The sequence below is a fragment of the Orcinus orca genome, chromosome 2, assembly GCF_937001465.1.
Source record: "Orcinus orca chromosome 2, mOrcOrc1.1, whole genome shotgun sequence".
Classification (NCBI taxonomy): Eukaryota; Metazoa; Chordata; class Mammalia; order Artiodactyla; family Delphinidae; genus Orcinus; species Orcinus orca.
The window spans coordinates 5,508,204-5,530,861 of record NC_064560.1 but is presented as its reverse complement, the minus strand read 5'-3'; the positions used below and the strand labels follow the sequence as shown (position 1 = coordinate 5,530,861).

Below are 22,658 nucleotides of genomic sequence, written 5' to 3'. Positions count from 1 at the left end.
AAAAAAGGAAACCCTACCATGTGCAACAGCATGGATGGACCTTGAGGGCACTATGCTAAGTGAAGTAAGTCACACAGGGAGAGACAAATGCTGTATGATCTCACTTACACGTGGAATCTGTAAAAACAAAACAACAACAACAACAAAAACACACCAGAAAACCTCAAAGCAAAAGAGATCAGATTTGTGGTCACCAGCGGTCCTGAGGTGGTGGGGCAGGAGCTGAGGAAACTGGATAAAGGTATTTAAAAAAAAAAAAAGAAGAAGAATAAATAAATTTAAACCTAGATTAGTTGGCATGAAATGCAATCAGTAATTCAGTTGCTTGGTCACAGTAGCCACATTTAAAGACCTTGACAGCCACATGTAGCTCATGCCTACCATACTGGATAGCACAAATACAGCACATTCCAATCACTGCAAACTTCTGCTGGACAGCACTGCTCTAACACAGGGGGCCTCTGGAAACTAATAAGAAAGGAAGGGAGGGAGGGAGGGAAGAAGGAAGGAAGGAAGGAAAGAAACAAATGAACTTATCTGCAAGACAAAAACAGACTTAGAGATATTGAAAACAAACTTATGGCTACCAGAGGGGAGGTGTGTGTGTGTGTGTGTGTGTGTGTGTGTGTGTGTGTGTGTGTGTGTGTGTGTGTGTGTGTGTGTGTGTGTGTGTGTGTGTGTGTGTGTGTGTGTGTGTGTGTGTGTGTGTGTGTGTGTGTGTGTGTGTGTCGGGGATAAACCAGACGCTTGGGATGACCACACAAACCCACCACTATATATAAGATAGATAACCAACAAGGACCTACTGTAGAGCACAGGGAACTCTGCTCAATATTCTGCAACTAGCTCCATGGGAAAAGAATCTAAAAAAGAATGAATATGTGTATATGTATAACTGAACCACCTTGCTGTACACGTGAAAACAACACTGTAAACCAACTGTACTCCAATAAAGTTTTTAAAATAAATAAATAAAGCACTGGGCCTCAAACCCTCATGTACATCAGAATTACTGGAGGGCTTGTTAAAACACATACTGGGGGGGGGTACCCCAGAGTTGCCGACTCAGTAGTCTGGGGTGAGGTCCAACAATCTGCATTTCCAACAAGTTCCCAGGGCATGGCGACGATGCTGGTCTGGGAACCCTATTTTGGATCAGAAAACTTTAAAGTCAGTGGTGACATGAAAATCATGAATCCAATACGTACGTCCCTTACGGCACACACTCATGAGGAATAAGGTTATAATAACCAATCGGATCCCAGTTAGGACTCCTCTGCCACCCCAGTGAGCTACTGAGACTAGGGGCTGATAAAATGGGAAAAAAACAAAGACACTTCAGGTGGTGAAAGCACCCAACCTGGGGGCTGCAACCAAACCACTTCCCATCACCGTCTGCTTTCCCACACGGCTCATTCCCGTGAAATCAGTGCGGGGTAGTACGGATGACGCTCAAGGGGGAAAAAGCACCGCATCCCCTAATCCACGGAACCAAGTCCCCCGGCAGCAGCTCACCACACCCGCGTGTGCTCCCACGGCGAGGTGCCACTCGCTGTACCTCTGGCCTTGGAAACCCCGTGGGTCACTGCAGAACAGTGGGCACCAGCGATGGCAGAGGCAACCCAGCTGGGCTGCAGCCCATCCGGCAAGAGCATCTTGAGGCCCCCGAGGCAAAGAAACTAAACCGTGAAGGGTGACAGGCACCACGCGACCCAGAAGGACAGGCGCTCGCCCGAGCGTAGCCCACGGAAGGGCCGGGGGGGTCACGCGTTGGTCTTTAGAACCATCTGGTCGGCGCTGAAAACAGGGTCCCCTTCAGCTACAAGAGGGGAGGAAGAGAGCAGGCCCCAGCTGCCGGGAGCCCGGAAGCTGCTGGAACACATGGAGGTTCTTGTGAAGTCTCCCCACCGTCTCCACTGAACTCCCCTGACAGCTCTTCCTACAGCGTCACCCAGACTGGTTTCGGCTCTGACGATTCCTGCAAAGGAGCAGAACTAGACCAGAGCGTGGAAACCAGGGGTCCCTGCCCGCACGCCTCTTTGAAACCCCAAATTAGTGGCTCAGCCACTGCCTCCTTCGTGGGAAAGCAGTGGGATGCCGGCCGCCCCATGTGCAAGAAGAGGGAGGCTCAGAGCAGGGACCTGATGGGAGCCACGGCCCGCAGCGAGACGGAGACGAGGACACAACCCGGTGATGGGCACGCGCCCTGCATTGCCGGGGGTGAAATGCTACCACCTCGGGCTCACTTCCAGAGCACCAAAGTGCCCCTGACCCACGGGCCAAACAATGCCCAAAGATCCCACCTGGGATAGGGTAAAGCAAAATAAATTCAATAGCACTGCTTCCCCAAACCTGACATATTTATACTAACAATAGGAGATCTGAGGGAATTCCCTGGCGGTCCAGTGGTTAGGGCTCAGCGCCTTCACAGCCGAGGGTGCGGGTTCAATCCCTGGTTGGGGAACTAAGAACCTACAAGCCATGCGATGTAGCCAAAAAAAATTGGAGATTTTTGTCTGTCGTCGTAACAAATAAAAATACCCAGTCGGATTGTTACATGCTTCTGCTGCTGTATGAAATTTCTTTAACAAAGGAGGAAGGGAGGGTAGAAGAAAATTCAAATGGGGCCCGTTACGCTGATCCTTGAGTTACACTGCTGCAGTGAAGTTATTAGAAAAATGACCGAAAACATCAGCATACGTGAAAATGAGTGAGATTATGTGTTAGGCAGTCAGTGGGGGAAGAACACCATTTGAGAAGCAATGGTGAGAGCAAACACTGCTTTGCCCCAATATTTGATGAATATGATATTGGCCAACAACCATCCCCCTTCACCCTGGTGGGAAGACACCAAAGTACCAGAAACTATATGAAATGTCAAACTATGTGAAATCTGAATTGGGCCATTCTTGGTCAGAGTAAAAGGAAAGCCCTCTTCATCCTTGGCTACACTAGCTGGAAGGCACTAGTCTACTCACACCACAGAGGTAATGTCTAGGCTAATTATATAGATGCCAATTCTCTCAGCAAATTAGGAATCACCGTCCTGAATGCCATTTTAACGACTGCATGTAAAGAAGAATCTCCTCACTCTTGCAAATAATTACGCTCTTCAGAATTTTATATGCAAAAAAAAAAAGGTCATTTGTACCTATCGTGATTAATGACTTTTGTTTTCTGCCCAAAGACGCGAGGTGGATAATGAACTAATTATATCTTAGTATAAGAATCCGAAGTTCAAAGGCATACTGATGATAACCAGCTTTATAGGTTTTACGGGATCTCCCCCAGAGCAGCTATTAAAACACTGAATTAGGGGAGTTACAGGCTATTTAAAAACATAAAGATTATGGAACAGTAAAGCAAATTCTCATTTAACAGGATCTACATGTTCCTCAAGGTAAAAATGAAATAGCTAAATAGCCACCCAACAATGGCCAAGATGCCCCAAATAATATTAGCATAATAAGTGACAAAAATGATGCTTTCCGTTAATCAACGGTACCTACCGAGCACCCACACCCAGAAGGACATACTTAGTGTATCCTATCACGGGCTTCCATAAGATTCTGCAGCTCAAGTAGTTTTAGTAACCAAAACTATCCCTGACTTAATTTACTGCAAAAAAAAAAAAAAAATGGTCCCACTTTTTCAGCAACAATGAGAATAATCAAGTATACAAAAATTACGGGGAAAAGTTACAAGCAAGCAGTAAGGCAGATTTTATAGTATAAAGTCTAACATGCAAAAATATCTATCCCTGGGGTCTAAAAAGTGTGTACGCATAGCCAAACAAATCCTCTAAAAAGCTGACAAGCATGGATTTCTGCTCCTCTGAGGATGCAAAAGTTAGCTGATATCTGAATCTTGCATTAAAGTTCCCAGAAGAAACCAAGGAATGGTCCATGCAGTTTTCAGGTGTCCTCCCAGACCATGAATTCTTTTAGGAACACACCTGCGAAATCACACTCCAGCGCAGAGGGGCTACAGCAGCAACCAGCCAGGACATCAAGAAATAGCTTTAATTTGGGAGCTGGGTTGAAGCAGCAGCACCAAGCGGAAAGGCAGTGACCTTCAAGGGCCTGGCAGGAGGTGACACCCAGTGAAGGACCAGAAAAGGGTGGAGGTTCCGTCCTCTAGCAAAGATGCCTAAGAAGTCTGGAAACACGGAAAAGAGCGAGAAAGAAAAGACCACTGAATACATTTCAATCCATCAATGCAGAAAGCAGGCTCAGGGACACAGAAAGAGCTATCTAGGCTCTTAAACTTTAAAAATTATTACAATGTAGTATTCTACACACATTCTCTCAATCCTCAATTATTAAGAGGGAGACTGGACAAATCCAATTCCCTCTCTCTCACACACACACAGCGCTTTGCCAACAGTTCACGTCTTCTTTCACAATTAAGAATTACTTCAACAAATGGATATGTAACAAGGTCCTACCGTAGAGCACAGGGACCTACATTCAATATCCTGGGATAAACCACAATGGAAAAGAATATGAAAAAGAATGCATATCTATGCATACCCGAATCACTTTGCTGTACAGCAGAAATTAACACAAGATTGTAAATCAACTAGACCTCAATAAAAAATTAAAAATTAAAAAAAGAATGACTTCAGCAAGAGGGCAGCCACACAGGGCTGCTTCTCTTCCTTCCTTGCCTTACGTTCCGGTGGTGATGAAGGGGTACACGAGGCAGAAGGAAAGGGGGTGGAGGAAGATTCCCGGGTCTGGAAAACCCACACTGTACCTCTGTCAACTCCCCTTCTGATCATGACTATACCTTTAACGCTGGGGAGGCTCCCTGCTCTTCTGTTTGAACAAGTGATGGTCCAGGGCCAACGTCTGGTCCACAGAGCTCCGAGATTCCCTGCAGCGGGGCGTTACTGCACACGGACATCATCAGGGGGAGGCAGCAGGGGAAGGAAGGGGGAGCACAGAGGCTCAAAGCCAGAGTGAGGCCCCCAACCTCCAGCTCAGGTTCCTCAACCATGTGAAGCCTGACGCCCCCCCAGATACAGAGCAAGCCCTCCAAAACCAACCCTTCCTTTCACACTCAGGTCACGGTCTCTGGGGGATGTGGTCTTTCGAAGCGAAAAAGCTGTGGACACCTTATCCTTTAGTCCCCGCACAGTTGGCCGGAAAGAAGGGCTTTACGGAGAAAGATGAGAATGCGTCTCAACTTCTGGAAGGATGAGCACGACTGGGAGAGAAGGGCAGGCACTTCTGCTAGGAATCAGGCGACTGCAACAGAGGCTACACAGGCGGGAAAAGCCTAAAGGCACAGCAGAAGGTTAGACAAGAAAGTTCAGATCCAAAGCAGGAGAAAACGGGTCGACGAGTTTGTTAACTCGTGGTCCATTGTATCAGAGCGGTGTTCTGTCCTGTTAAGCTGACTGACAATGGGAAAGAAAAACTGAGAACAGAAAGGCTTTCTCAATGTTCTACTGGAGTTGAAGAAAACATATATATATATATATATATACACATACACACACTACTGTCATACCTCGGAGATACTGCGGGTTCGGTTCCAGACCACCACAATAAAGTGAGTTTCCCAGTGCGTACAAATGTTTACACTATACTGTAGTCTATTAAGTGTGCAACAGCATTATTGCTTAAAAAAAAAAATCTTAACTTAGTGAAAAAATACTTTATTGCTAAAAAGAGCCAACCATCATCTGCGCCTTCGACGAGTTACAGCAGTGATAGCAAATATCACTGATCATAGACCACCTAACAGATTTAATAAGAAAGAAAAAGTTTGAAATATTGTGAAAATTGCCGACATGTGACACAGAGACATGAAGTGAGCAAACCCTGTTGGAAAAATGGTGCTAACAGAGTTGCTCAGTGCAGGGCTGCCACAAACCTTCAATTTGTAAAAACACGAAGTATCAGTGAAGCTCAATAAGGCAAAGTACAATAAAAGGAGGTCTGCCTGCATGTGTGTGTCACTCAAGATGACAAATTCTAGGGGCTTCCCTGGTGGCGCAGTGGTTGAGAGTCCGCCTGCCAATGCAGGGGACACGGGTTCGTGCCCCGGTCCGGGAGGATCCCACATGCCGCGGAGCGGCTGGGCCCGTGAGCCATGGCCGCTGAGCCTGCGCGTCCGGAGCCTGTGCTCCGCAACGGGAGAGGCCACAACAGTGAGAGGCCCGCGTAGATTACAAATTCTTATTTCATAAAATTTAAGTTGAAGCATGTAAATCAGATGTAGCTTATGAGCACTTTTTAAAAGCTATCATAAAAAGAAGGAGTTTCACATGCCTCAAAAATCACCTTTTTGAAGTTTTGCACATATTTCCAGGAAACATCCCCTCTAAGATACAGGATTGGTGTATCCACACTGCAAATATACTAATGTTATCCCTCCCCTACTCAAGGTTTCTAAATCTGAGCTCCACGCGCCCCTAAAAAATTCATGGATGGTTTTAACAGGATCTACAAACCTGCTGAAATTATAAGGATTATGTGCGATTTTCTAGGAATCATGGACAAGGCTTTCACCCTACTCTTAAAAACGGTGAGTTATGAAATGTCAAGAACTGCTCTAAAAGAACGTATATCACCAAGTATTGCACCTTTTAGAACATCCGCTCCCCCCGCCACCATGATACACATGTACACACACATTACCTAGAAGACAGAGTCAGATGATTTACATAGAAACTTCTGCTGGTAGATAAATTCCGTTTGAGGGTTCTATTATAAATAGTAAAAGATAGCCAGGACATGGACGCAACCCAAATGTCCACTGATGGAGGAATGGATACAGAAGATATGGTACATATATACAATGGAATACTACTCAGCCATTAAAAAGAATGAAATAATGCCATTTGCAGCAACATGGATGGACCTAGAGATTGTCATAATGAGTGAAGTAAGTCGGACAGAGAAGGACAAATATCGTATGATATCACTTATATGTAGAATCTAAAACAAACGGTACAAATGAACTTATTTACAAAATAGAATCACAGCTGTAGAAAACAATCTTATGGTTACCCGAAGGGGACGGGGGGAGGGATAAATTGGGAGATTGGGATTGACATATACACACTACATATAAAATAGATAACTAATAAGGACCTACTGTATCGCACAGGGAACTGTACTCAATTCTCTGTAATGGCCTATATGGGAAAAGAATCTAAAAAAGAAAGGATATATATGCATGCGTAACTGAGTCACTTTGCTGTACAGCAGAAACTAAAACAACGCTGTAAATCAACTAGACTCCAAAAAAAATTTTTTTTAATTTTTTAAATATTAAAGAAATAGTAAAAGAAACCCTTTCCAAGATCAGCTCCCCACGGTGGGTGAGCTAGGGTTTGGAAAGTGACAGGTTCCATCAGCTCGCACATAATGATCTCCACAGCCTGCCACCTTTCTGAAATTCCCATAAGTGAAGTCGTTCCCTTTAAAAATCTGCTGTGGAAGAATTAACACACTACCCTTAGCTTGCTTCCTCTTAGCACAGGGCAGGACTCCAAGAAGAGGAATTCTAGAGTAGGTACATTTGGGATGGTGGGGCTGACATGAAAGGGATCAGAGGATGACAAGTGTCTGAGCGGAGGATACAACTGCATCGAAACCCACCTTCTCCAACTTCACCCGCTGGTCTTGGACTGTGCTGGTTCTGGACCATGGGGCCAAAAGATGCTTCCATGTGACGGCCCTGCATGCTTCCTTACTAAAACCCAAAATAACAAACTCCCAACCACAGGCGATTTTTTAAATGGTACCTAACCAGTGGCACCATCGGAAAGATACTGTTCGATTAATAGCTTGTCTGGCTCAAAACTATGTATACATTGTTTCGAATCCAATCTTTCAAATGATGGCACAGGAACAAATTGATGAATGTGCACTAATTAAAAAAATAAGCTATTGATCAAAGCCTCTGTATTATAAATACATTTGTACTCTGTTAAAATGCAAACAGCAAGTTGTTTTGATACTGTCACAAGGTAAATTCATGACAGAGAGGCGATTTATTTTGCATATTCTCCCTCATAGTTTAATTTCATACAAGCCATGCACAAGAACTTTTGCATAAGGCATGACAAATAATCTATGGAAGAGGAAATAACTAGACATTTGGCAATAGGAAGGTGCTGGAAGACTGGTGAAGGTCATTCTTACAAGTTGGGACAGTTAATTTTTCTCATTCATCTCAACAATCTATTATGTCTGTCGAAAAGGGTTTCAGTTTATTATGCTTTTTAAAAACTGCTCACTTTTCTTCGTTATAATTGGACCTGCATATTTTGAGACTGCAATATTTTCATGCAAAACATGTTCCTTAATTCCTTTATAATAAGACGTACAGTAGAGATACTATCAATATATATATCTGCATAAAATCTTAAAACATTATATTAGCTTCCATGTGTTTAGAATATTATCTTTATAAAGTTACTGAAATCACTAAAGAAAATACCCTAGTATTTTCTTGTTCATTATAATTTTGAATTCATAGATAAGCTGTAACTAATAAGAAATAGCCTGTTAAAAAAAAGACATAAGTTTTGCCATCACACTTAGGTTTACTGCCTGCCTAGCCATTTCCGACACATTAAATGACAAGACAGGGTCACAGTTATGGCTGGCAAAGCTGCTAATATCTCAAGAGAATGTTTTACATGACAGTTAAAAGTTCAAAGTATAAAACTAAACAATTACATTCAGAGACCCACACTTATGAAAGGTTTACATAGAGCTGGTTGTTCAGTGTTTGCACAAAGCAAAAAGACCTCCTTTCCATCTTGCAGAAAATGAGGAGGGTTTAGTCCTTAACATGCATGGGTCACAAAATGAAAATAAATACTGTTGTCACATTTAAGGTGCTGGCAATATTTGTACATAGGTTTGGCTGTAAGAATAAAATTCTTTTTCAAATTAAGAAAAGCATCACATTGAAAAACTGATGCTCAGAGACTGTTTTATCAGTGACACAGAATGCAATTCATTTCATAATGCATCGTATTCTTCCCTACACAGTGGCATTCAGTAGAAGAATCAGTTTAAATATGCACAAAATGCATGGTTATTTTTAAATTAAAATCTAGTCACATACATACATATTTTAAACTTCTTTCTTCCACAGGAGAAAAAAAATCTCATATATACTCAATACGAAAATTACTATAAAAGGCAATAAAATCCTCTCACTTTAAACAGACTGGAAGAAAAGTTTCTAACATGAGAAAGTAGCCATAATAAACACTAAAAATGACACGTGACACTGAATGTATACTTAAATTTGGGGAGCCAAACAGAAAAATAACATACCTCCTTATCTACATTAATTATGGCAAAACTGCATTATGTAAATGGAAGTAGTAACATCCCTGTTGGACGGAGCCGAGAAACTTGCAAAAAAATTTCGTCTGACAACACAAATTTGATTTCTAATCTTTTAGTACAAAATGAGGAGGAAAAAAAAAAAAAAGTAACGTATCCCAACAGTGACCTCTAGTGGACAAGTCTTAAAATGGTTGTCTCAGAAAGAAATTCCTCTTTAAGACTGCAAACAAGCAGAAAAACATTTACAAAGCTAAAACTCCCAAATACCATAAAAACCAGGGATCAGATAAGGCGCAGACTGAAAAAGACTCATCTAACCCTGGCTTATTTACAAGGGAGGGTCATCACCAAGGCAGGAGAGCAGGGACACAGGAAGATCACCTTTGAAATAATGCTGCGTCCCCATCTTAGACACACTGAGAGCAAGCAAGCCCTTGAGTCTATCATCTCGGACTGCTGGGACTTAGCAAAACGTACCACCTACCAAGCCACTAATCAACCGGCATTAACTGAGTGTCTGTTTCATGTTCTGCACACTTCTGGCACTGCTGTGGGTGGTACAACATATATAAGCATATGACAGGGCTCCTAATTTCAAGAAACTTAACCCACAATTCACTGTATGAAAATATTAGTAAATCATTTGGGATCTTAAATATATAAAACTAAGTGAAAGAGTAGCAGGTTCCAAACCCGAAGACACAGGATAGTATAGGTCTTCACTTCCCTTTGGAGAAGTGAAACTCAGCTGAGCCCACAAGGGTCGCTGGGTGGAAAAAAGCACCCATGGGTGGTCATGATGCCCGCTCTCCCCACCGTGGGTCCTTAGGTGTCCCCGAGGAGCACAGGCACACCTTGGGGACAATGCAGGTTTGGTTCCAGACCACCCACCACAATAAAGAGATTACTGCTGTAAACTGAGTCACACCAATTTTTGGCTTCCTGGTGCCTGTAACAGTTATGTTTATACTAACCTGTCATCTATTAAGTGTGCAAAGCATTATGTCTAGAAAACAATGTACATACCTTAAAAAGTACTTTATTGCTAAGAAAAAAAAGTGCAAACCATCATCATCTGAGCCTTCAACGAGCTGTCATCTTTTTGCTGGTGAAGGGTTCGAAATACTGTGAGAGTTACCAAAGTGTGATGCAGAGACACGAGGTAAGCAAATGCTGTAGGAAAAAAAGGGTGCCAACAGCCTTGCTCGACGCAGGGTTGCCACAGACCTTCAATTTCCCCCACAAAAAGGCAATGTCTGCCAGGTGCAATAAAGCGAGGTCTGCCTGTACCATGTCAGCACATCATCCCTTACCTATGAAAGGGCCCCTATAAAGGGGACACAGACAGCAATTTCTAGGACCTGAGGTTCTGTTTCTTTAGAGCACTCACGGTTCAGCACATTTGAAGTGAGCCTATAAGTAGTTAAGAAACAGAAGTGTGTAGTGGTCACAGCTAACCAAGTCCGTTAACCAGCTGATCCTGAGGAAACTATCAGCTTCCTACACTGACCACTTCACGGAAGCCAGCTATTTCCCCCCCGGCCCTGCTGGTCCTCTGTCTGCCCCCTCCCATCAACCACTATTGCTTTCTATGAGGACTGACTGGGAAGCTGCTGTGCACTCAGCATCAGGCCTTAAAGAAGAATAAGAGGGACTTCCCTGGTGGTCCAGTGGCTAAGACTCCGTGCTCCCAATGCAGGGGGCCCAGGTTCGATCCCTGGTCGGGGAACTAAGATCCCGCATGCCACAACTAAGGAGCCCACATGCCACAAATAAGAGCCCACATGCCACAACTAAGACCCCACATGCCACAACTAAGACCCCACATGCCACAACTAAGGAGCCCACATGCCACAACTAAGAAGTGCACACGCTGCAACTAAGAGCCCGCAGGTGGCCACAAAGACCCGGCACAGCCAAATAAATAAATAAATAAATATGAAGGGAAAAAAAAGAACAAGACATGGTCCCTGCCTTCAACAAAGCTTAAGATATATCTGGAGAGGAAGGAACAGGAAGCAACAGGAGGACGAGAAAGGGCCACGCTGGTGTCAAGAGTCTACGAACAATAGGCATTGGGGGAAGAGAGGGTTCTGGTTGGCCGTGGAGGGCAGGGGTGTGGGAGGAGGGTGGGCGGAGGGTGGAGGCGGAGGGTGGAGGGGGGGCAGGCAAGGGAGGAAGGGAGGGGTGGGGCGGCCTGGCGTCAGAACCTCAGCTTTCCTCTGAAGCCAGAAAAGCACCTCCTTCCGGTGCCCAGAGAGCTACCTGTCCAGTCACAGCAGAAACGCAGAAGGAAAAGATTCACTCGCAACTCGGCCTCCCACTCGTTCCGTGCATCGCGGGAACGTATACCTGGGCAAGTTGCTGCCGGCAGGGTCACCCCACAATCACTGCACCAAAATCCATCAGCAGGGCCCCAAGCCCCAGGTTTAATCGTCAATCGTGTCGCTGTAATAATGAGGAACCTCTAACAGCGATCACACTGACAATTTTGAAAGACGTTTACGAACTCTTGTGTCGAAAACGTCAAGAATTTCCACTCACGAAATCTTGGGGAATTTAGGGGTCATCAGCCCGCTTCCCCCTTCCACGTGGCCTCAGTCGTACTGCGTTGAGTGGACCCATTGATGTCAAAACCACCAGCATGAAAAGGTGCGAGTGCTACACTGTTCCAACGGCCCTACAGATACCGACTCAGGTCCGTGGAGTCAAGAGCTGTCCCCAGATCAAGGTCCCAGTGTGACGAAGCTGGTGATTCATTCCCTAAGTACACAAGAGGAGATATCACGACAGTGTAACTGGCACACGAAGAGAAAAACACACATACTTTTTCAAGATGAAAGCAGTGCTGAGGGGTTATCTTTTGAGTCTGAGTTTGAATGCGGTGCTGTCAGCCAGTCCCCGTTAAAGACCACGGAAAGTGAAAGACACTGATTACAATAAAAGTGACAGGAGGGTGGGCACACCCACCTCCGTGTAATGCATATTTATATTTCCATCAAATGGACATATTTACTATAAACACTGGAAAAACCATAGCAAAGCCATTCATTTAAATGCCAGAAAAACAGTAAAAGATGCTAATTTGACCTTAGTGGATGGAACAGATCGGGTGTCACTGACACCACTCACAGTGGCTTGAAACAGAATTTACCAAGACAATTAATTAGAGCTTACTGGATTAGGTCAAGAGTGTCTCAAATGGGAGAAAGGGGAAGAAAAAAAAAAAAAGGAAGAAATAAATAAAAAGTTTGCATCCATTCACAGCGAACCTCTTCAGCAGCAGACACAATTTAACTGTATTTATGCCCACCCAAATTAATCTCATGTTGCATGCCCGGAAAGACAAATTGATCCCCTGATCCCTGAGATTTCTCTCTTTGGGGACATTTAAAAAGAAATAAACTACAACCACCTGAAAGACTTTTTAAGGACCAGATCAATTAATGGTATAATAGGCATAAAACATGTTTGGCTTTCTTGTTTAAATGGAAACTTTTGCTCTGATGATGATGCAAGATCTAACAACAGTAGTAAGCTTGGCAATTAAGAAATATGTTCATGAGCTAAACGACAGACAGCTTCTGGAATTTCTGCTCACAAAATCTGGGGTAATTTAGGGATCATGCAGTCCCCCCTCCAAAACAAACTGCAAATCCCCTCTGAACTGGGATTAGGGTCTCAGTGAAGAGCAGAACTGTTTATTACAAAAGCAATGAAAGTGGCAGCATATTACCTGTTACAATAACGATCACACGTGACCTGTCAGCCTCACTTTCAGCTGCTGGAGCCCCCGATACGCAAACATGACAATTGTGCCCCTCTGCCCTTGCCATACAAACATGTGCTTTTTGCTAAAAATGAACTCATACGCCTGTCTGCTGCACACGAGGGGCCCTAACTGCCACTCCATTCTCAGTAATCAACAGCTCTGTGACATTGCTTCAAGCTGTATATAACACACACACACACATAAATTCGCGACACAAATCCCTCAACATGACATTCTGCTTCGTTTCACTGGACGTGGAAAGCTCCCTAACAAATTCCGGCCACATGATTAGAAAAATCATTCAAGTCTGCAGGAAATATGGCGAGCACAAAGAAGTGACCGTCAATTAGAAATCAGATGGCAGAGTGGGTCCCTGTCATTAAAAACTTTAAAGCCACAGCTCTAAAAATAAAATGGCGGGCTTCCCTGGTGGCACAGTGGTTGAGAGTCCGCCTGCCGATGCAGGGGACGCGGGTTCGTGCCCCAGTCCGGGAGGATCCCACATGCCGCGGAGCGGCTAGGCCCATGAGCCATGGCCGCTGAGCCTGCGTGTCCGGAGCCTGTGCTCCGCAACGGGAGAGGCCACAACAGTGAGAGGCCCGTGTACCACAAAAAAATAAAGAAATAAATAAAATTAATAAAATGGCCCACAATTATTCACAGAAGATACGTTACAAAGAGGTATGAAATCGACTATATGTTAACCGTACCACTGCCAACGCCCAGGACAATTCTCCTTGGAAACCAGACTCAAGAACTTGAAAAACGCAGATGCAAGTTTATATAATTTTTACAATTTGGGGCTTTTCTTCTCCCCCCATCAAGCAGGGAAGAAAAGTATAGCAACAGTTACATCTTCCCCTTTTGAGGAGAAAGTATAAATGAAAGCAAAGAACTCTTATTCTAACTTTTTTTTTTAATTAATTAATTTATTTATTTTTGGCTGCGTTGGCTCTTCGTTGCTGTGCGCGGGCTTTCTCTAGTTGTGGTGCGCGGGCTTCTCATTGCGGTGGCTTCTCTTGTTGCGGAGCACGGGCTTTAGGCGCGCGGGCTTCAGGAGTTGTGGCACGTGGGCTCAGGAGCTGTGGCTCACGGGCTCTAGAGTGCAGGCTCAGTAGTTGTGGCGCACGGGCTTAGCTGCTCTGCGGCATGTGGGATCTTCCCGGACCAGGGCTCAAACCCATGTCCCCTGCACTGGCAGGCGGATTCTTAACCACTGTGCCACCAGAGAAGCCCTCCTCTTTTTGATAAGTTTTTTTTTTTTTTAAATAATAATGAAAGTCTCAGCATTTCAGGTCACTGTAGCAATTACCATGCCCTAAGGGGACCATTTCCAGACAATGTCACTGTCTTTCTGCAGTTTACACACATGATAGGGAAGAATCCTCAAAATAGAGCAAACTACAAAATACAGGACCACCATCTGCTCAGGTGCCTTAGTGTCACCCAAGTAACCTCTCGGTTTGCCTAAATAATCACTTGTCATTAGTGTCTGTAAAGGAAGACAGAAGAATCAGCAGTACCGCCACAGTCCCTAGAAGTCAGAAGTTGTGTAACAGGACGGCGCTGACTTACTCGTTAGCTTGTTGTGGCTGAGGACCAGCTGTGTGATGTGGGACAGGGTGACTGTAAAAGAAAAGAGAGAAATCACACAGTCAGTTCATGTGCCCAAAGTACACCTACCCTCCTACAAGGTGAAGCGCTAAGTTATCTTCCCAGGTTGGAGTGTTATCGCTCGAAAAAACAGAAGCAGGGGTTCACAGAAGGCTGTCTGCTCAATGTTAAACCAAATCAGGAAAAGCTATGCAATTAGCAGAGCAGAGCGAGTCAGCACTGACGGCGTTAATGTCGCAGGGCCAAACACGACAAGGCCCCGTTAGTGCCGCTCGGCGGCCTGGCCCAGTGGTCCAGCCTCAAGAGCCCATCTCACTAAGGGGACCGGTCAGGAGATCCGGCCCAGAGCCCGGGGAGGGACAGCTCCGCCCCCACTTCCCCACACGCTTAAACAAACCATCGCGTCGAGACAGGGACCACGTCACCCTACCGCCCCTGAGCCCACGGTCAACCCCGAAACGCTGCTACAGGCTCTCAGCTGATCCCAGTAAGAACCTTCCACAAGTTCCTCTCTACAAGTTTTGGTTGACATTTCAAAGCAGCAGCAGATTGCTCACCAATTTCGAACATTATCATGGAGGCTTAATCTGCTGAAAAAGATGAGGTCTGCTTTAAAAAGAAAAAAAGGTTTTTCCAACTACCAAGAAAGAAAATATACATACAGATCCATTTAAAAAAGAAGAAGAAAAGAAAGAAAAGGGAAAAAAAAAGCCAGACGAGGCTTCCCTGGTGGCGCAGTGGTTGAGAGTCCACCTGCCGATGCAGGGGACGTGGGTTCGTGCCCCGGTCCGGGAAGATCCCACATGCCGCGGAGCGGCTGGGCCCGTGAGCCATGGCCGCTGAGCCTGCGCGTCCGGAGCCTGTGCTCCGCAACGGGAGAGGCCACAGCAGTGAGAGGCCCACGTACCGCCAAAAAAAAAAAAAAAAAAACCCAGACGGAAAAAAGCGACCTGCCTTCTACTTTGGGTTCTAAAACTTCACTGCGTGGTCAGCAAGCTATATGTATATTTTATTTTTGTGGGTATATATATAAATTATATATATACACACACCTATCTATATAAATTAAATATTTATATATAAATTAAAATCTAAATGATTTTACACAATATACTAAATATACTATTTAAATACAGTATACTTTATACAGTATACTTTATATTACAATTTTAAACGCAGATGTATTAGTGAAGAAACATATTTAAAATTTTTAAAAAATTTTTCCAATATTCTTTCTATAAGAATGTTACTTTAATGCAACAGAGTTGCATTAATGCATTATTATTATTATTAATGCATTATTTTAATGCAACAGAGTTTTTTCCATAAAGGAATAATAAGACAAATATTTTTTCTCAAGAAGGGTCTCAGGGTTGGACCCCAGCATCCTTGAAAAAAACAGGTATCATCGCTGACCACAATTTTTGAGTGTTTTTCTTTTGTTCAACCTCCCACAAAGTTAGAGAAAATACAATGCAAAGACCTGCTTTTCTGCCCTGACCCATTTGAGATTAAGCTGTAGGCTTGATGTCCCATAAACTTTAGGGTATCCTACAAAGACATTTTCCTGCAAAACCACAACATAATCACCAAAGTCAAAAACTGAGCATGATACATCATTACCATCTAATCCTCAGCCCCCAAGTTTCAGCAAATGTCCCGGTGTCCTTTTGACGCGTCCCCATCACTGAGGACTTCCCTGCTTTCTGGCAAGAGACAGTCAAGCTCATCTTGCACTTTTGCTGCCACAGGCTTGGAATCAATCAGCCATTTCTCCAATGAGCTGATTCTGTGGAAAATAGTACTTACAAGCCAAAATCTGGGCACTAGATGTGCTCATTGTTACTTGGGGGCTCAGTATTCTCAGTGCACAGAATGAGAGAATACACACACTCACCCCCACACACACACATCTGTACAGATCTGTACACACACATCTGAACTTGAATCCCAAGTTCACACCAATAGATGGATTCCAATACAACACTGCATGGTTCATTCTCATTTTTTCCGTTTCCTATTTGTTAACTCCCTTCTCTAACAGCGAGAACTCTGGCGTCCATTATTTTTAACCTCCTTACGTACGCCATCGATACCCCTACATATAACTGCGTGAAGCAGGGTTATCTTACAGCCGTGTTGGGATGGCTCTATGCTGACCTGCAGGGACACCTGGAAGTCTGATACTGATTCTGGGTCAAGATCCAGATGAGTAGATGAGCTCGAGATGTGTCATGTCCTGTTCAAAGTTGCAAACACCTGGAGGCTCCAGGACCAGCACGTTCACATGTCCAGGAATGTGCAGGTCGCTGGCTTATACCTGGTTAGAGGCACCTGACCAGTTGGGCACAGAAGACAGCGCTAGACATTTCTGCCCACGCACTCCCAACACCCAGACTCGTTGAATATGTCTTGAAAGTTCTTACCTGGAGATAAAGTATGCCCTGAGCAACCAAGAAACGAGCCTGGGGGGCTGCGCCAGTGAGCCCCTGGGAACCCTGGCGTTCGCCTGTGCTTTGTAACCCCTGCTAAGCTATGTCCTGTGCCCTCATTAACTCCCTGGGTGAGTGGGCTCTGAGGAACCTTCTGGGTTCTTTCAACTATGCACCCGTGTATTAATGCAGGAACCCATCTCCCCATGCTCTTTCTTCCTACCTGGACACCTGCCCAGTTCACCCTCCTCACCTGCACCTCCAACCTCCTGGCCCTGGTCCTGCTTTGGGGCTTGGACCCCCCAAGCCAGGCTCCCCACCCTGCTCTGGGTCACCACGCCCACCCCCCAACACCTGAATGCCTCTTTTGCTGTTGCACTTACCGGCTTCGGGATTGAAACCTTAGGGGAGGAGGAAGAGAAAGGCAAAGCACAGGGGAAGAGCATTTTTGTGATTTTAAAAGCATCACCATGATGGCTTCTTACATGACAAGTTAGATTCTAGACACTGCAGAACATCTCACACATTTGTATTTATAGGAGTTAAGATTGTTCTTGTCCACCAGATAAAGCATTCCTTTACCTCTGAGGCATAGAGTCTGATATGAAAACAAAAAATCTCCAAGAGGTGTCCTCATACAAAACCAGATGAAAGCGATTCAGAGATATACGAGTTAAGACAGTGGTCAGTATCATAGGAGAACAAACCACAAATAACAGGTGTTACACAAGAGTTTCTCTCTCACTTACACACGGGCAGTCCAGAGGTTCCTGGTATCTTGTTGCTCAGCCATTCATGGATCCCACCTCATGCTCCAAAAAGGCTGCCTGAGCTTAGCCATCATGCCTGCATTCCCCTTAGGAAGACGGAAAGGGGAAAAAAGCCTTCCTCCTTCACAATTCTTCCAAGAAATTGCACACGGCACTTCCATTTACAAGCAATTAATCAACATTTTGTAATACAGTGATGCCTAGATGCAAAAGAGGTGGGGAAACACAGCCTGGATTCCAAGTGACCACATGCCAGATACAATTAGGGGTTTTATAACCCACAAAGACGGGGCAAACCAAAACAGACAACTAGCAGCCTCTCACACTAGCAAACCACTCCATTTGAGAGTCACAGAAATCAATTCTGATGACAAAAGCAAAAAACCCCTGATAATCTGATCGCCTCCTGCCGTAATTTTTCCTAAAATATCACAACTACCATAATTAAAGAGGAAAAAACTTTGCTCTTCTCCCAGCTAACATTCACAATGAAAGATTTAATTAGGAAAAATTGGGCCTTTGCAATCTTTTCATTCTGTCTTCTCTACAAGCATTTAGCCGGGGAGAAAATCAGTAAGTTTGAAAGTCCTTTTTTTTTTTTTTAATAGAGAAGAGAAGTGCATTTGTTGCTTCACCTGATCACACCACTAGAGATGTATTTTTCTTTTTCATTATTGTTACAGGGCTACATGCTAAAGTAGGTAAGAGGGAGAAAAATTAGAGCAGAAAAGAAAAAGTTAATAAAAGATCTGTGAGGAAATGTTTAGGGCAACAAAGGACTCCAGGCTGGGTCTGCGGGGAGAGCAGTTAAGTTGGACAGAATTGAAATCACAGAATCAATCACAAAGCCTGCGACAGGCAAAGACCAAGGACCAACGGACATATTCATGCAACCTGCCACTCCCCTCCACTTGGCCGTGGTGAGTCCATTGTGGGTTTCCTATGGAAACTGCAGTGTTAAAAAAGGAGAAAAGGTCTAGCAGAATAGAATGGCTTATTTAAAAGTACAATAGCCACCCTAGTCAATCATGTGGGTGAAATGGAATGAGGCTGTCCCCACTGACCTGCCCTGCTAACCCTAACCGCACACTGGGAAATCTCCCGCTGCAGGAATATCATACCTTACGGTCCTGCCAGCCAGGAACTGTCAGGTTGCAGTGGCACCAGAACAGTGACAACAAACTGTTATTAAACTTCCTAAAGCGATATTAAACCATGCACTGCCGGGCATTTTCTAAGTCGAATGCACTTCCAAAGGTCAGCTAAATAACTGAGAAAACGCGTTGGCATACTCAGTTGACTGCTGCCATGCCTCGGATACCATTCTGTCTTCAGCCTTTAGAAACGGTATGTGGGGACTTCCCTGGTGGCGCAGTGGTGAGGAATCCACCTGCCAGTGCAAGGGACACGGGTTCGAGCCCTGGTCCGGGAAGATCCCACATGCCGCGGAGCAACTAAGCCCGTGCGCCGCAACTACTGAGCCTGCGCTATACAGCCCGCGAGCCACAACTACTGAGCCCACGTGCCACAACTACTGAGCCCGCGAGCCACAACCGGATATTTACCAGGCACGCTCAGAGTGTCGATGGTCTCTTCCTCGGAGATCCTGTTAGAAGTAACGTCAACAGTACATCCTCATGAGACTGGGACGGTCCTGGATTACGCCCACTTGCCCTCTCAAAACTCCCCTGGTTTGCATGATATGCCATACAGTCCCTCAATTTAGGTAACACAGAATACGCACCAAAGTCCTAAACTGCAAAATATAAAAGGATCGTGGGCACAAGAGAAGCGTATCGGAAAGGATAATGGGAGATTAGAAGGAGACATCACAGGGACTTCCCTGGCGGTCCAGTGGTTAGGACTCCACGCTGCCACTGCAGGGGGCCAGGGTTCGATCCCTGGTCGGGGAGCTAAGCCCTGTGGCACAGTCAAAAAAAAAAAAAAAGGAGACATCATTTACTGTGGGATGACACGTCCAAAAATGCTTTAAGGCACTGAAACTGGACTTGGAGGATATATGGAAATGAGAGGTTATGGAAGCAATTCCAGGCTTATCTGAGTGAAGAGATGGAAAACAGAGAAGACACGGGCCTGGACTGAGCAGGCGGTACTGCAATGGAATATATTCAGAAAAATCAAAGGACTAGCTAACACTCCTAGAAAAAGAATCATGGTTTCTAGATAAAACGTGGAAGCAGATGTTATTTTTTTAAAACAGACACAGTCTTTTTTTTTCTTTCCTTCTTCTCCAGCATCAAGTAGACAGTGTGAGGAAAGGAAGCAGGATGAAATCCGCAGCACCAGATGATGACGTGGCGGACCTCCTTTCGAAAGAACCCACCATATCACAGCGATGTGCCTGTCTCTCCAGCCTCCAGTCTGGCAATCAGAAGCAAGTTACTCCTCTGGAGGCACGTTAGAAAGGATAAAAGTTCTAGCTTCACGGAGTGACGTTGCTATCCAGGGGAAAAGACACAGCCAGGATGAGACAAGGGGAGCGAGTCTTGGAAACGCACACAGTGGTAACGGGACTTGAAAGTTTCTGCCGCCTCGTCGCAGGTCAGAATTGGGCATCTTTGGGTTCCCGATGAAAGATTCTAGAACACTGGCCACCAAAACCTGGATTGTAACCGTCAGTTCATTTCACAGGCTGCGCTCCCATGGAAGGAATCGGAAAGACACCACTACCTTCAGAAGACAAATGGTTTACTATTTTGTTTGGTCTCGCCACACGGCATGCGGGATCTTAGTTCCCCCACCAGGGATCGAACCCACGGCCCCTTGCATTGGAAGTGCAGCGTCTTAACCACTGGACTGCCAGGGAAGTCCCTAGTTTACCCTTTTTTGACAGCTCTTGAGCTATCAAATATTGCAGTGGGAGAACAGCCATACCCTCTGGGATGTTCAAAGAGGGTCACCTTTGACTTGTGTTACAATTCCAGGGTGGGCAGCCTCCAAATTCGGGGCAAGTCTGCAGATTACACTGCAAACGGTACCCTCTGTGAATTCAATTCCTCCCAAAGTTGTTGACTACAAAGAAGAATTCATTCGAACTGAAAATACAGGATGATCCCAAAGGCTTTTCCATTTGGGCTCCCGGTAGGCTAGAAACAGCGACAGCCCTAAGTAACCCAGATTCAGAGACTCGGCGGGGCTGCGGGAGAGGCCGCACGTGAGCACCACGCAGCCACGCTGACCACTCTGGGTCCCGTGTCTCCAAGATGCATGGTTGAAACGCCTGTCCGCGTCACACGCTGAAGTTACTGCACCCCTGCTAGAAGGATGCAGATTCAGATCTTAAGCATGCAGCTTCTGACAGTATATTTAAGTGAAGGCAGACAATAAAACGTTTGATACCAAGGTGTAATACAAATATCGTATTCATCAACACACCCAGAATCATAAAAGAACATTTCTTTTGAATTTTGTTCATAATTTAAAACTTCAGGGGGAAAAAAAAAAATCACCAGGGTATGAAAGCTTTCCTTTCCTCCCCAACCAACTACTGTGGTGAGGTGGAAACTCTTTGGTAGCAAGTTTTCAAAACTGGTTACTTGACTGAGTCCTATTTGCACATAAATGGTCACTCAAGCATGATTAATTGCTTTTTCATTCAACAGAAAGCAATTTATCATATGTGATGATTTTTAACAATGTGATACGTCTTCCTTTACGTAAATAAGAGCAGAGAATTCACACGTGCTGAGAACCGCCATGAGCTGGTCACTGACTGAGGCTTCTGTGTCTACTGGGACATTAAGTCAAAAGACGCTGGACCCAAGGCACCGTGTCATTGACGACATGAAGCCCACATCCTTCCCATCCAAACACATCACTTTACAGTCTCTCCTTCAGGAAAAAGGACAAAGAAAAATTTTTAATTTTGAAGATGTCTGGGAGAATTAAAGAGGAAAATACAGTGAGCTGCCTAAGGTTCACGGTTGTTCACTGCTCTTGGGGAATGAGGAAGATGACATGAAGGAAGGCTCAGGGAGTTACAAACTGTTTGCAGCGCACTGTACTTAGTTATGTTGACAAAGACAGAATACCCGTGAGACACAGGCACTGCCGTCAAGGAGCTTACTCTGTAATGAGGGGAGACGATAAAAAACCACAACACAAGGCAGAATGTCAGCACCACAAGGAGGTAAGCGGATTCGAAACTCCCGTTAAAAGGGAAATGCTGCAGGGCTTCCCTAGTGGCGCAGTGGTTGAGAGTCCGCCTGCCGATGCAGGGGACACGGGTTCGTGCCCCGGTCCGGGAAGATCCCACATGCCGCGGAGCGGCTGGGCCCGTGAGCCATGGCCGCTGAGCCTGCGCGTCCGGAGCCTGTGCTCCGCAACGGGAGAGGCCACAGCAGTGAGAGGCCCGCGTACCGCGCAAAAAAAAAAAAGGCAAGTGCTGCAAAGTTTTTTCAGGGTGAGTAAGAGCTTCCAGGTCCAGAGTCAGTTTTATTCTATATCTACATACCTACCTTCTCCCCCTAACCCAGTTTTTTTTTTTTTTTTTTTTACTTGTCTGTATTGAATAATTTTTCTAGCATAAACTGTTTTAACTGTGCAACCTAAAATAGGTGTACTTTTAGAAATCAGTTATAGGAAAAAGCTTCAGCTCCTCAATTTACAGATAAGGAAACTGTGGCCCAGAGGTAAAGTGATTTTCCTAGGGTTCCCCACAAACTCCCCACTCCCCCAGAATCAGAACTGAGACTCTAACCAAGGCTTCCAGATTCTACCTCTT

General features: G+C 45.0%; 1 protein-coding gene across 7 annotated transcripts in view; it reads right to left on the bottom strand.

Annotated features, from left to right (window-relative positions):
• The window catches only part of RSU1 (Ras suppressor protein 1), a 356,102-nt gene that overhangs the window by 317,381 nt on the left and 16,063 nt on the right, over positions 1 to 22,658 (bottom strand). For 4 of the 7 annotated variants that reach the window (XR_004476192.2, XR_004476195.2, XR_004476193.2 and 1 more), the window contains exon 3: positions 14,674 to 14,724. The exons of the other annotated variants lie outside the window; for them this stretch is intronic. Coding sequence is in view for 1 of the 4 variants with exons in the window: in XM_004278605.3 (XP_004278653.1) it covers positions 14,674 to 14,724 (51 nt within the window). In the remaining 3 variants the exon portion in view is untranslated. The remainder of the gene's footprint in view (positions 1 to 14,673; positions 14,725 to 22,658) is intronic. 7 annotated transcript variants of the gene reach the window in all.